Below are 14971 nucleotides of genomic sequence, written 5' to 3'. Positions count from 1 at the left end.
ACCCGAAAAATGTCGCAGTCTCCAACTGAAAGTGCTGCCCAACCTCCTGGATGTGCGCCAGAATTGTACATATGGTGCGATGCCCGTATTTTAGTTCTTGATATTTTACCTAATTTAAGTCCGTCTACAGTCAGAGTATATTAATTGTGCAAAAGCCACAGAGTATGGCCGGAAATTTGTATAAGTGCTCTGCTCTGGGGAAATGGAATAAAAGAAAGAGGGCCGTGTTAAAACATAACGTGGAGTTAGGAGACAGACTGATAGGAGCAGGAGAGCTGACGCACTGTGGTGCACAGTTAAAATGATTAGAGGAGTACGTAAGCCCGCGCTTGACGCTTCCACGATCTGTGGTCATTTTGGAAAAGATCGAAAGATGAAATACAGGTCTTAACCCTCGTTTTCCCCTGTTTATTAAGCATGCAAACTGCAGGAACTAGAGATATTTTTTGAGTGCAGATCCCTGTGGCAGTACACTACCAACGTTCGCTTTCAAAAAAGGAAAAGACTTTTGCTCTTGAGAGCCAGAAAGACATGAATGGGACCGAAGCTGCTGAACAAATGCCAAGAGCGCGAGCAACATACAATATGTGTTCGCCATGAATGGAAATAGAACTGAGTTGTCCCCCTTGAATCCGACAACAAAACTGCGATTTAAAAGGACACCGTCTCATGTAGCCAAGAAAGAATAATGCCTTCTCATCGTTTTCGAAAATGATGAATACCTTTTGCACAGCGTCTTCTCTGCGCGCTGTATTCACCCTAATCTAAGCCGGCCTCGATTCTAAGCTGACGCCCAAGTGATGAACACTTGCGAAAAAAAAAAAAATTCTCAAATGTAAGGTGTCCACGAAGTATGAACACAGAACGATGACTATTCAATAATAATAATAATAATTGATTCACAGGAAGGGAAAGGCGCAGAATCTGCCGCACTTGTTTTTGTGGACACCTCTACCGCGCCGTAAAGGAAGGAAGAAAGGTGGAAGGTGAAGTGGAAAGAGAGAAAGAGGAGCTGGTAGTAGAGGGCTACGAAGGAATTTCGACCACCTGGGAATTTATAACGTGCGCTGACATCGCACAGCACACGGACGCAACTTCGTTTCGCCTCCATCGAAACGCAGCCGCCGCGGCGAACCCGGGTACTTCGGCACAGTAGTCGGGCGCCTTACCACTGCACCACCCTGGCGGGGTCTGTTCAAAAATGGGATTTATATTTATTTGCTGTGAACCTGCCTCCGCTGACGCTTTACCTTTGTCGCTTATTCCTTAACAAGTGCGCGAAAGAAGCCTCGGCGATGCGATCCCAAACTGCAGCTGTTAAGCGTGATAATGGTAGTAAGCGCACAGGGAACACTGCTAATACTACTAGAGGACGAGAGTGTGCAGTCAGCTCGCGCATTTCAGTATAGCCAGTCTACATGAAACTCTCGCAAGCGATCCTGACAAAGATTATTGAGGCACACATCAAGAGATTGCAGTTGGCCTGTCATGCCATCAGTTATGACCGCGGTGTCTACGCCTGTTTGGTGATCGCAGCTTTCACTCCGTGTATTAGAACGGTGCCACAATGATGGGCATGGTGGCTCGGGAGTGAGGCTTTTAGCGCTCACGCACGCAGGCTGCCAGGTCACATGGCAGGATGAAGTTCCACTACCTGCAAACTCTGATGCTGTCCATTAAAAGTAACACAGCTAAGCTGCCGCAAAGGTTAATGATGTTCGAGTCCTGAAGCAGGCTGTGCTTGGGTTTCATGGTCTAAAGTTTAACATATTGCTGTGATAATTTTAACGACAAACATTTATCAATTTGCACGCAAGTGTTTTTAAAAAACGAAAACTCGGCCGACAATTTTCACATCTTTGTTGGACAAGGAAATAAATATGATGGCGTTAGTTGAATTTAGCTTTTAAAGAACTATCAGTACACACGCATAAATGCCCGGTCGCCATTAAAGACGCCGTCCAGCGCCGCAAAACGAATCTTGCAGAGGATTTGGACATATAGTGGCTAGAGCTGTCAACGTTTCAAAAACATGTGGGTCTTCGGACGGCACTCTACCAAGTAACTAATTTCAGGCTGTTGAAAAGCGAGCACCTAATAAAACAAGGGCAACCAAGTTAGCTAAGCAGCCGGTTATTTCTGGCTATTTAAGCACAAACCTTCGATCAACACCATATATCATGCGAATTACTTAGAGTGTCACCCTGATCCTTTTTTTTTTTCCTATGCAACTCCTAGCCAGGCGCTCTACATAGAACACTGAGCTGGGTATTCAAGCACCGGAGAAAAAGATTTTAGCATAACGCGTGGGGAGAAATGACGCATGCTGCGGCGGCGACAAACTTACGGGCACAGCAGTGTGCGGTCACTGCGCCGAAGCGCGCGTAACCTCCCAGGGTTTCACCGCAGAGTTTTGCCAGGAGGCTGCCTCCGTGGCCTAAGGTCTGGCGGGCACGCAAACACTCCTTGTTATCCAGGTCCATGCGCATCACTTTGATCAGGCTGACGGCCAGGCCGAAGGGCGGCGCCAGCATGAAGAGCACATCGCCGGCAGACGTGGCAAGCAGCACGCCACGGGGCGTCACCTTGCGGGCAAAGTACGCGAACAACAACACCGTGCCTGCGCAGCCGTTGAAGCAACCACGTCAAAGGCTTGCACCTCGCGCCCACTACAGCGCCATATATTGCAACTACTAATAACAGTGCCGCTACCCCAAGCTTTGGCATTGCCTCTTTCATCTTGCGCTGGTCGGCATCTATGACCGGCATCTTCTCGCAATGTGCGGGATGGGGCTTACGAATTTTGACCATTAGGCACAAGAACACAGGCAGCGCCAGCCAGAGCGTACATGGCTGTCTTGCTATAGCGCTGCTTTGACACTACGGTGAATCATCATTTAAACGTAGCTTGAAGGACTATGGAAAGCAGCGCAATCGTCAGCCACAGCGCATTTTGAATTGCAACTGCGTCAGTGCTATCGTTCTCTTTCGAGACAAACGTGTAATACGTGCTATGAGAAGCTTCCATCTAGTGGGTAGCCTTCAGATCATGAAGGTGACCAGGTGCATTCATATGCGCCCCCCAATAGAAATCAGTCTCCGACTTCCGGGTCTCCACCAGCGACCCCGTCCCCTACCTTTGATTTCCGGAATCATCCATCCCGCAGGAGCTTACGGCGAAATAAATTTCAAACGCACTGGGAAAACGATCGCGTAACGGTGACCTACAAAAAAAAAATCATTTTGCAAGCGCTGATTTGTTCTGCCAGATTATATGGTCATAAGCGTTCTGTGTTTTCTTTATTGTCATCGCTTTATCAGCCCTGATGCCGCCTTGAACACAAACAACAAAGCTAATTAATTTTAGAGCGCAGCTTTTTGACACCCATTCGTGGGTTTCGCGTCGTCGTTGTCGGCGGTGGCATTGGCGTCGACCACGTCGGCCTCGTAACCAGCTCCACCCCCTTTCATCCCCCAAGTTGGAGCCGGCGCTTTGGCAACCGGAGCCTCGCAGAGGGGGGGGGGGGGGGGGGGGTTCACTCAGCGGCGAACGATGGGGGCAGGAGCGCGAGCAGCAACCGGAGAACACGATAAAAGGGGGTGGTCGCCGGAGGCAGCGCTAGCAGCGACTGACTGATGCCGCTGCTTCCGCTAGCGAGTCAAGACAACGTGACTGCGTAGAACACCGTCGCCGCCATACAGAAAGAGGAGGAGGGGTCCTCCTTCTTCCTGCGTGGCAGCGAAGGTGTTCTCCGGATTCCGAAACGCCGGCTCGCTGTCAGCGTATCACGATGCGTGCATCTCGTTCTCACTCGCTTCACTCGCTAGCAGCGTCAGCGGCATCGCAACGTTCCTATGGGCCCATGCGCTGCTTCCCGCAACCTTCCGATAACTCAAGTGCTCTCTTCTTTTCTCCGACCACGAAGCTTCTTTCATGACAGCCAAGAACTGTTAGTAGAGTGTTTCTTGATGGAAAACGTGTTAAAAATTTTAAAAAAGTTGTCTGTAATTGCACATACGTGTCTTGCTCGACATCTTTGCCTCAATCCATCGAAAAGGTGAAACAGCTGATCAGCTGCGCTCAAATTTCTCATTAGGAAGTAACGTAATCGTGGGCAATTTTTTACCTCATGAAAAGGGTAAAATAAACTTAGGAAAAAACCATCTTCAGCTCAAGAAATTTCACCGGAGAGGCTAGGATTAGGAAGAAATGGCTGCAAATCCTAGGTAGAGGTTATTTTGCGACGTTACTTTCTTCCAAAAGAGCGGCGACTTACGAACCTCCGACAGCATAGGTGAGCATGAGGAAGGTGAAGCCTCCAGACTGCGTCCTGGCAAACAGCGAGACTGTGTAGCTGAACAATATGCCCGGTCCCGAAAAGGCCACCAGCACAACCAGCAAAGACACTGCGACACGCACAAATGTATTAGTATGTATCTGCAAAATGCAGCGCACAAAGAAAAATGAAAGGGAAACGGCCTCCTCAAAACAGCTTTGTGTGCCGCAATTTTCTCAAAATCGACGTCCCATAGCGCGTACTCGTGAAGTGGTCTAAAAAAAAGGAAAAAGAAACGACAGTACTCAAAACCATTAGCTTTGTCGTTTCAAATGCTTCGTCGGCGCATTAAAGTGTTTTCATGATCTCTCTTCGGATCATTATTTGAAAAAAAAAAAAAAAACAGGATGAGACAAGGCTGGCATTTGTTTCCTATGTCAATTTTAATTTGCGCATGAGCTCAATAATTTTACCCGTCACCCAAGACATGCATTTAAGAACTTTTTATTTGTGCGCTTATTTGGCAAAAAGGCCTTTAGAAAATATCAACATATCTTATTGAGGGGCGCCCACAGCAGACAGACATGAACACTTTGAATAAAAGCAGATAGAGCGGTTTCCGTATAGTCTGTAACTAATATATCATTGCCCTTAGAGTAACAATTTTTAAGAAGCGTGAGTCACTCATGTTTTTTTTTCTGACAAAAGGTATTCTCGGAAAAGGGTAACATAATACTTAATAGGTGACGATCTGAAATGCCGTGCTCAATGTGCTGTGCATAGGATAACTCTTCGTGGGATAGCAGTACACAGACGTACCGCTTTCTCGCTGTCCTTTTGTTGAATGCACGCACGCATCCAGCGGTATACCAGTCTTCCACTTTTTATGTTCGGCCATTTGACGACTGCTCAAACAGTTGTTTGACGTTTGTATACTATGTGTTTTTGCAAGGGCATATTTAAATTTCGACTTGACACAATTTGTCGTGAAACAAACGACTATACCAATAACAGGTGAATTCCTGATGTCTGGTGGGTGCACCCATTCCTTTTTGAAATAGTCCCTAATGATTGGATTCCAGTTAGACAAATTCATGTGGAACTTGAGGGCGTAATATAGTGTCCTCAGCTTAGATTGCATCTGACTGCACCGCCTCGAAACGGCTTGCATGCAGTGTCAGCTTAGTCATTTCAAGTGCTTAAAAGTATAGATGTGTTTATATTTTAAAAATATCGAAATTGCTGCTGGTCATTGGATTACGGCAGTGCCTAAGGGTAAGTGATCATCTTCAGCGATTTAAAGTACGATGCTCCAGATAGACTTCAACGGTACAAAGGTAGACTCGCACGAATGTTATTGCGTGGTGCCAAGTTGCATTTGTGTCGAATGCTTCATGCCATTTGACCAGCAAATTTAGGTCTGGGGATTTTTCAACGCTTGAGGTGGACAGCGCACAAAATACTTTATTATATTTCAAGTGTCCTTTAGAAATGAGAAATTCCTCTCAAAAAGACAATCAAGGAACGAGTATGGAATAATGTCCTTTAAAAACAAGTAGGTTCGTTGATAATTTGAACACGATCATGCGCCAACATACCGAACGCAGTGTTCGCGCTGCCAATATATGGCTTATGTCCCTTGAGACTGTCCCAGTTCAGGCCTGACTAATTTAAGTCACCAACCAGAATTTTTTATCCTTTTAGAGATGGGTATATGACTTTGTGTTTATATGAAGCAGCCAATTAGCACAGTGCTGTATTCATATACAATGTATGGATGGCACAAAATGAGCCCAGATAACTAATGTTTTAAAGAGACTAACAGTCAGCCATGCCATGTGCAAGAACAAACTCGAAGGAACGTTTCAGGGGTACAGTTACATCGCTCGTCGTAAAATCCCTGAAATTCCGACTAACTATACAAAGTGAAACACCATGGCATCGCTGATGTCTATGTATGCCACCCAAGATTCGGCAAGGACTGTTTAATGGAGGCCGCACTGCAGTAATTGCAACAATTACACAGTAATTTTAGGCATTACATTTTTGTTCACAACCATACATGCATAAATATAAGCAATTCCTTGTGTACGTTACGTTAAACTTCACTGTTTCACTATTGCGTTTGAAGCTGCACGTTGCAAGACATACAGAAGCCGAAGTTTTCGTCCGACTGCTGTGCCGGAGTTCCCGGGTTCGAACACGACCGCGGCGGCTGCGTTTCGATGGAGGCGAAACGAAGTGGTGTCCGTGTGCTGTGCGATGTCAGCGCACGTTAAAGATACACAGGTGGTCAAAATTACTCCGTAGCCCTCCACTATGGCTCCCCTTTCTCCCTTTCCACTTTCATTCCCAACTTCCTTCCTTCCTTTAAGGCGTGGTTCAGGTGTCCACAGAGCAAGTGTGACAGATACTGCGCTTTTCCCTTCCCGTGAACCAATTATTATTATTACAAAGGTTGCGCACAATTTAAAAAATCGCTCATGCCAATGCGTCTGGCTTCCAGTCGATGGTGCATCTGTTGTCTAGGCAACGTTTTTAAACAGGCTGTACATAATTTTTTCGCTGTCCTAAACATGACCAATTTTATTGTTGTGTAACTTATGAAATGTCAGACACCTTCTTTGCTCTTAGCGTTCGTTTCCCGCTTGGATACAGTTACAGACGGCATGCGCACTTCAATAAAGGTTCATGTCGATTGAAAATAAAATTGCTTATATCGTTTGAGAGTTTATTGCTACCGAGAATTTCAATGTAATGATCGTGACCTATTTCTGTCTGTCTGCTTGCCAACTCTGTGGATGCGACCATTTATTACGAGATCAAGTTTTAGAACGAATTGAAATATTTCTTAGTTCACGGTGATTTCGAGCGACTACTTGCTTCCTTGTCCGTTACTGGAATGCAATAAAAGATGAGGCAGTGTTTTTCAACAATTCTCTATCACGACTATTTTCGCCTCGGACAGTTTGAAGCGGAGCACTCGCGCGAAATCAGTGTGATATCGGTAAGGTGTGAAGTGGTCGTGCCGCTTCGATAAACCGTCTAATTTGTTTCTTTTGTCCACTAACCACGGCATTTTATATCTGACAACAACGGCAATATTCGCAAGCTCTTTTGAAGCCTGAGCCATATTTGGCATGGTTTGAGGCAATTTCATAAAGATTTCTTTCGAGACAGTTGATCCTAAAGCATGAGAGATGAAAGAGGATATAATCTAGGCGCAACGTATATTAGATGAAGGTAATGCCGCGCAAGATGTCCAAAATTAAAGGTTTCGAAGCCCGTGCCTCTCTTTTAAATATGTGAAGAATCGCTTATGCTTGTCCGTGCGGTGGGACTTACGCTTGGTCTCGATCAGCAGAGGCTCGTACGAGGAAATCAGCGCGAAGATGGTTGCCCAGGAGAAGATGTAGACGAAGAAGTCGAACAGCCAGTTGGCGAACCAGTAGAGTGCGCCTGAGAGTCCCGTCATCATCTGCAGGTCTTTGGCGCCACTGGCACGCTCCGAAATCGGAAGAAGGACCATGGTGGCCATGAGCAGCGCCGCCCCAAGCGGAAGCAAGAATGTGCGCAGAAGGGTGGTAAGGAAGGTGTGCCTGTAAGTGCAATATGCCACTCAAGTCTAGAGCGCGCGGCTAATTCGTCGCGTGTTGGGGCGCTTTTAGCGTGCCATCAGGCCACACTGGTAGCTATCCGATGGAGAACAACTCGTGCTTCACAAATCGTAATCGTGCTGCCCGAACCTATCTTACGATGACTCTACACGGGACATTTGTAGACGTGCGCGTTGCGGCCGCAATATGCGTAGCTGACAGCTCTGTTATAACCGGCATGATCAATCGCAAATGCCACACAGGTGGACAGGTATTGGTCTATTTCCAATATGCGGGCCTGCTCGACACTGGTTTCAAGTAGACGTCCTTATTAACAAAATGGGGGGGGGGGGGGGGCACATAATTAAATTACGCCTTATGGGGACAATGAAAGGGGGCTCAAAATTTCCTGTCAAATGGTTGTACTGTGTAGAGCAGATGCCACTGATTAGTCATGCCGCGCTTAAGTCCTCAGAAGCGGGTAGATAATTTGCGACTGATTCCAAAATGGGCATTCCTGTTCCTCACAGCAACCACTAGCGCCGTTCGTTTGCGCGAAAAATTGTAATGTCACTGAGAAACGGTTGTTACTTTCTCACCAAAGGCCGCGGAGAACACGGGATGCAGGCCAGGCCTGAGACAGAAATGCGTAAGCCCCCTATCCCTCGCTCATCTACGGTCAAGCTGGGGCAGTAGAGCAAGAGGCAATAAAGGGGCCAGATAAGTCAGAAGGGCTCCGTGACGCATGTTTGTGTAAAGTGCGATATCAGTTTGTTTGTTTTGTTTTTCTCCCTCGGCTTGGTGCACGAGTTGAGTGAGAAAATTATGTAGTTTTCAATCGCCGATATCTAGGGGTCTATATTTGCTTCATAGAAACTTTTTCAGGATGCTGACATGCGATTGCATATCAATTAGTATCATTGGCTTTCCTTGCATTCGGCGGACCCATTTCAGTTTTCCTTTAAGAGAACAAAGCGATAACGGCCTGTGAGCTTCTAGGATTTTTCCGTACTAAGAAATGAGACACGCAGTCTGTAGGATGAAGCCCGCCTCCGAATAGAGAATTCTGAATGAAGTAATTTTCGCTGCACTGGGATGCAGGTTCAGCACTCGCACGAAATCTGTTGGGGCACCGGAGTAAAACAGATTGTAGAGCTACCGGTTGCCGCCTCATTCCAGCGTCACTATGCCACGCGAACCATGGAAAGCCAACATGCCCGTTCGTCGTCATCATCATCCCCATCATCATAAGCCGAACTATACCACTGCAGGGTGAAGGACTCTCCCATATTCCTTCAATTAAACTGGACCTGTGCTAGCTGTATTCGCTTGACCTCTGCGAACTTCTTAACTCTATCCGCTCGCCTAACCTTCTACCGCTCCCTGCTACGCTTTCTTTTCCTTGGAATCTATTTTGTTACCCTACGCGATCATCAGTTATCCTCTATTCGCACTACGTTGCTTGCTCGTGCCTATTTCTTCTTCTTAAGTTCCATTAAAATGCAATTTTTTTAGTTATTTCTCTGCCCGAATCTGCACGATTCCTATCTCTTAACGTTACACCTACCATTTTTTGTTCCATCCCCTCTGCGTTGTCAACTTAAGTAGAACCCTCTTGGTTAGCCTCCACGTTTCAGCCCCATAGGTGAGTACATGTAAGATGCAACCGTTGTATACTATACTCTTGAGCGATACCGGTAGCTGCTAGTCATATTCTGCGAATACTTGCCAAATGTGTCCCATCCCAACCTTATTCTCCTAGGTATTTACCTTTCGTGGCCCGAATCTGCGGTTACTACTTGTCCTAAGTAGCCATATTCCCCTACCACTTCCAGCGCTTCGCTACCTATTGTAAACTGTTGTTCCTTCCCAAGGCTGTTGAACGTTAATTTAATCTTCTGCATATTGATTTTCAAGCCTACCTTTCTACTTTTCCTGTCAAGGGCATCAATAATTTTTCGCAGTTGATCCCCCGAGTTACTTAGCAAGGCAAGGTCATCAGGGAATCGCAGATTACTGAGGTATTCTCCATCAACCCTTATCCCTAACTGCTTTCATTTTAAGTCTCTGAGTACTTCCACTAAGCAAGGTGTGAATACTACTCGGGAGATCGTGTCTGCTTGCATATATAACGCCTTTATTAGAATTTTGTCACTTTCTTTATGACGAACTATGGTTGCTCTGCAGCCATTAAGATATCTTCCAGTACATTCACATACGACTCGTCTACACCCTGATTTTGCAATACCTGCATGACTGCTGAAGTTTCTACTTAGCGAAATGCTTTTTCGTAATCAATGAATTCTATGAATATGGGGTGTTATATTCCGAGCATTGTTCTACCACCTGTTTGATGGTGTGGCTATGATCGAGAGTAGAGTACCTTTTCCGAAAACCGGCTTTATATTTTGCTTGATTGAAGTCTAAGGTTGTCCTGATTCTGTTAGCGATACCTTAGTAACCCCTTATAAATAAGAGATAATCAGCTGATTGGCCTGTGATTTTTCAAATCCTGCCCTTTTTTTAGGAAATAAGATAACGTTAGCGCTCTTCCATGAATCCGGTACCGTCGATGACACCAGGTATTGCGTATACAGGGTGGCCAGCTTTGCTAGAATGACTCCCCCCCGCCCCCTTCAATAACTCTGTAGTTACCTTATCCTCTCCAGCCGCTTTCCCCATTCTCATAGTTTCTAAAGCTTGCTTAACCTCGTCCTTCATCACTGCGGAACGTCTGACTGTTTTTCACTACTGCCAATCTCATTACTATCCTAAATACCTCGGCCGGCTATTGTAAGATCAGTATAGAACCCCCGGCTACTTTTACTATCTTGTCCATATTTGTAATGACGTGTCCGCCTTGTCATTTAGCGCATACATCTGATTTTTGCCTATGCTCAATTTCTTTCTTCACCGCTTTAAGGCTCCCCCGTTCTTTACAGCATGCTCAATTTTCTCCACGTTATACTTCCTTATATCGGCCACATTGCGCTTATTGATTAGCTTTGATATCCCTGCCAATTCTGTCTGGTCTGTTGGATCGGAAGCTTTCATACTTTCGCGTTTCGTAATCAAATATTTCGTCTCTTTAGACAGCTTACCGGTATCCTCTCTAACTATCCTACCGCGTACTTCTGCAGCGTACTCCGTATTGATAGCTCTAAAATAACTGTTCATTGCTTCTAAGCTTGGTTAGAGCTGAATATCTATTCGGTAGTGAGGTCGTGAATTCTTCGGCTCTCACCCTCACCGCTAATTTGTTGGTGAACTTTTTTTGTACCAATTTGTTTCGTTCCCGCTTCAGATCTAGATTACTTCGAGACCTAGCCATCCCGTGGTCATTGCATCGCACCTTTCCGATTACCTCTACATCCTTCATAGACTGTCGGGGTTAGAACACAGTATGAAGTCAATTTCATTATTAATCTTCCCGTTAGGGCTTTTCCATGCTCACTTCCGGTTGTACTCATGATTCATAGTGATGATGATGAGCTGAAGGTATTCATGATATTTAAGCTATTGCGCTCCGAAAGCTCAGCTAGTAACTTCCCCCTGCTACTCCTAGAACCAATGCCATTGCCACCCACTGCCTGACTTCCAGCCTGCTTTTTTCCCTACCTTGGCAGTGAAGTGACAGCTTCTTTACTTTCCCCATTGCTAATTTCACATATTCTATAAGCTTGTTTGGTCATCATGACTCCATGTAGGCGCGTAGGCCTCCACAACTTTCAGTTTACCGGTTATTGAGCTTATATACGATACCTACCACCCTCTCATGAATGCTATAGAACTCTATAATACCAGCCACATCCTTATTGACAAGGAGCCCTACTCCTATTTCTCGCCTCTCGTGTAAACCTTGATAGCAGAATACACTCCCACCCTTTAGTACAGTATATGCCTCATTTGGCCTCCTAGCCTCACTAAGTCCTATCACATCCCATTTTACAATCTCCAATTCTACTAACAATACTTCTAAACAAGACTCTCTAGCTAGAGTTCTAGCGTCAAACGTTGCCAGGGTCAGTTTCCTGTGGCGGTCTGTCCGGAACAAGAGATTCTTAGCACCCTTTGCTGTGTCACAGTTCTGAGCGCCGCCGTGGCCAGTTGTTTCACAGCCGCTGGGGACTGAGGGCCAGGGGTTTGTTGGAGTATTCACTGGAGGTGGCGGCCAATTATTGCACCAGGGTGGCCAGATCCTGTTCTGGTGAGAAAGTGTTTTTCCGTAGATGTTCACTGGCGTCAAGTCACACTCCAAACCTATTTATGCCATTCCATCCACATGCGTTTTTTTTTTTCATCTGTATTTTTAATCCGGTGGGGAATTGCGCAGAATAGGGATTCGCACCACGGTCCTCTTGCACGTGAGGCGGATTTTCCTTCTCTACGACACCGCTGCACCTCTGTGTTCCCTTTACTACTCGCTTAATTGTAACTGGTTTGTAATTCTTCAATTGATTCGGTTTTAGGAAGTTACAGCCCAAAAATAACTAAGGCTATGAAAAATGCAGTAGTGGAGGGCTCCGGAAATTTCGACTGCCTAGAGTTCTCGAACGTGCGCTGACATCGCACAATGCACAGGCGCCTTTCTTTTCGCCTCCATCGAAAAGCAGCCATCGTGGCTGGGAGTCAAAATTGCTGAAATTGTCATCTGCCTAATTACATGCTTACGTGTTAGCATACTGTCATAAAATACCACTTCACGTGAGAAGTCGCACGAAATTTCAAACTTTCGGGGTTCAACTTTTCGGGAATGCTTCAAACAGCAGTTTTATTTAGTTAGAAAGTTATAAAACAACCCATCCCGTTTTATAAACACATGTTAGAGTCCGTTATCCTACAGTTTACGCCCGGTTTCCGTGGTTGCCCCCGAATCCGTTCAAGTTACAGTTGACAGTTCACCCACGAGTAGGGAATCTTTGTAACAAAGGGCCGACATTGAGTCAGTTCGATGAGGAGCGCCACACTGTACATGTTGATGAGAGAAAAATTGGTTTACTTTATTAAGCCCATAACAATATTAGTATGTCTATAAAACTGAATATGTTCCAATGCCTTCAGTATAACTATTTCTCCTGTTGCTTTCTTGCCTGCCCCTGAATTATCATGGCGGAAACGGCACTAATACAGGACGGAACGAGAACACAAAACAGGCGCTGACTAGCAGTTTCTAGTCAGCGCCTGCGTTGTGTTCTCGCTCCGTCTTGTGATAGCGCTGCTTCCACCATGATCGTAAACCAACAAACCTAATTTTTGCACTCTTCTATGCCCCTGAATTGTTAAAACAAGGGCTTCACTCTTGCTTTATCTGATTTAGTGGGCACATTTTACAATGTATTCGATGTTCAATATCTTTTTTTTTTTTTATAACGCCATGCATGCCCGTTTATCTGTAATATGAGCTCCTTAACGCAGTCACACTGAAGGAGGGAAGCAAAAAGGGGCAGTTTTACCCGCCCATAGAAGGCGAAGGATCCCGGTGCTCTGCCGCTTTTTGTCCACATGAAAGTAAAATATATATGTGCGTTCCTTTTGCCACAGTGTAGGCACCTTTATGTGCGACGTTTAAGGCATCTCAGTAAAGACTGTTCTTTCGTGATATCCCCTAAATTCGTAGATATTCGCTAGTCAGGACGCGGGTAATACAGACTGGTGAGATGTCCAAGGTCATGTGGGGCGCTTACTTGAGGTATTCAGTAAGTTCCTCGTCAATATCCTTGGTCTGGTAGGAGCGTGCCTCGCTGATGTCGTGGATTACGGTTCGCGCTAAGATACTGGCGCGCTGATCGCCGGTCAGCAGGCGCAGAACTGCCGTCGAAGCCACGCTCAGCGCTAGTTCTCGGCTGATGCTGGCGTAAGGGTTGTGCCACCCTTGTACTCTGTGTTTCGAAGCGGAAATGACGCGGGGCTGAGTAAGCTGGTCTTAGTCACTAATCCATCAAAGAAAAGAGAAGGCCTCTCGGTATAATAATGTTCGCTTTTGGGCCAGTTTGTACATCTTGAAATTGTAACAAAAAGTGGGTACCAGCGGATACAGAAGACGCGTGCATAACAAAGATGTTAGACACGGATATAACGCCTGGTCTAAAGTAGACGAATTATCTGTTCCAGATAAAAATAGCTTGGTTCTGATCATAAATCAGACGAACAAATAGCAGGAACAAAAAGGCACATAAAACTGTATATAATTCATTGAACCAAACCGACAATTTTAAAACAATTAGCAATTGATCAAAATACTTTACGAAAACTTACATTGTCCTGCTTATATTTCCTTTGACTTGCTGGATTGTTCTGAAGGGAAGGAAAAAAGAAAAAGAAGCGACTTTAAATGCAGAGCCAGTGTCATAATGTACAGCTCTCCAACAAGGTTAACGGGATGTAAGTTTCGCAGATAGCGATCCCTTCCTGGAATAAAAATAACTCAGCATGTCATTGAGGTGATAAACGTCGTGATGTTCATAATGTGCTGCTTTCTGGTTGGTGACAAGGTGTCTCTGTTCGCTGCTAAGGAAGGGTATCTTGATGCCTAAAATTCGTTCCACACGCCCTTGTTAAGAACAGGCACCGTCAACATGACGAGAAATATCATGCGACCTCTCTGGCGAAAGGCAGCATTGAGGCGTCATCTCGGCATCTATACTCAGCGCGCCAGCGAAATGACAGCGTCTAGCAGACGATACAATCAATGCCGGTGCACCGCTAAGATGGCAAAAGCGCCCGAGCGCAGGGGCAGCCCTTCTTCTTTTGCGGGGGAAAAGGCTTGCATAAGAGCAACCTCGGCAGGGAGACATAAGAGCGTGACTATCGGGCTAACCACGTCGTTGATGGGACGAATCGCTTTTCTTCTTTAATTGAGTAATGACGGGGGCGATCCCCATTCTTAGGCATTGCTGTTACCCGCGCATTTTGACCTTACCAAAATAGGTGTTCTAGCTGACCTCGTCAGTTAAAGGGCAGGTCAGTCTGTGCTTGCATTCCAAAATACTGCATGCCCATGCCGAATATAAGTGTTGTAAAGCTTTATTACCTCCATAGCTATCGGAAAAGAGTTCCATCGTAAATAGATGATCTGTGAGGGCATTCCAATGACGTCTC

General features: G+C 45.7%; 1 protein-coding gene across 1 annotated transcript in view; it reads right to left on the bottom strand.

Moving 5' to 3' along the window:
- Positions 1 to 14971, bottom strand: part of LOC146198279 (ATP-binding cassette sub-family A member 17-like) — a 40201-nt gene that overhangs the window by 629 nt on the left and 24601 nt on the right. The window contains exons 7-10 of the mRNA XM_084591875.1: positions 13558 to 13752; positions 7623 to 7876; positions 4282 to 4407; positions 2348 to 2620 (exon numbers count right to left, since the gene is read on the bottom strand). Of these exons, the coding sequence (XP_084448001.1) occupies positions 2348 to 2620; positions 4282 to 4407; positions 7623 to 7876; positions 13558 to 13752 (848 nt within the window). The remainder of the gene's footprint in view (positions 1 to 2347; positions 2621 to 4281; positions 4408 to 7622; positions 7877 to 13557; positions 13753 to 14971) is intronic.

This window comes from Amblyomma maculatum, chromosome 2 (genome assembly GCF_055883805.1).
Source record: "Amblyomma maculatum isolate TAMU_Amacu chromosome 2, ASM5588380v1, whole genome shotgun sequence".
Lineage (NCBI taxonomy): Eukaryota > Metazoa > Arthropoda > Arachnida > Ixodida > Ixodidae > Amblyomma > Amblyomma maculatum.
This window is presented reverse-complemented; position numbering and strand designations above follow the sequence as displayed.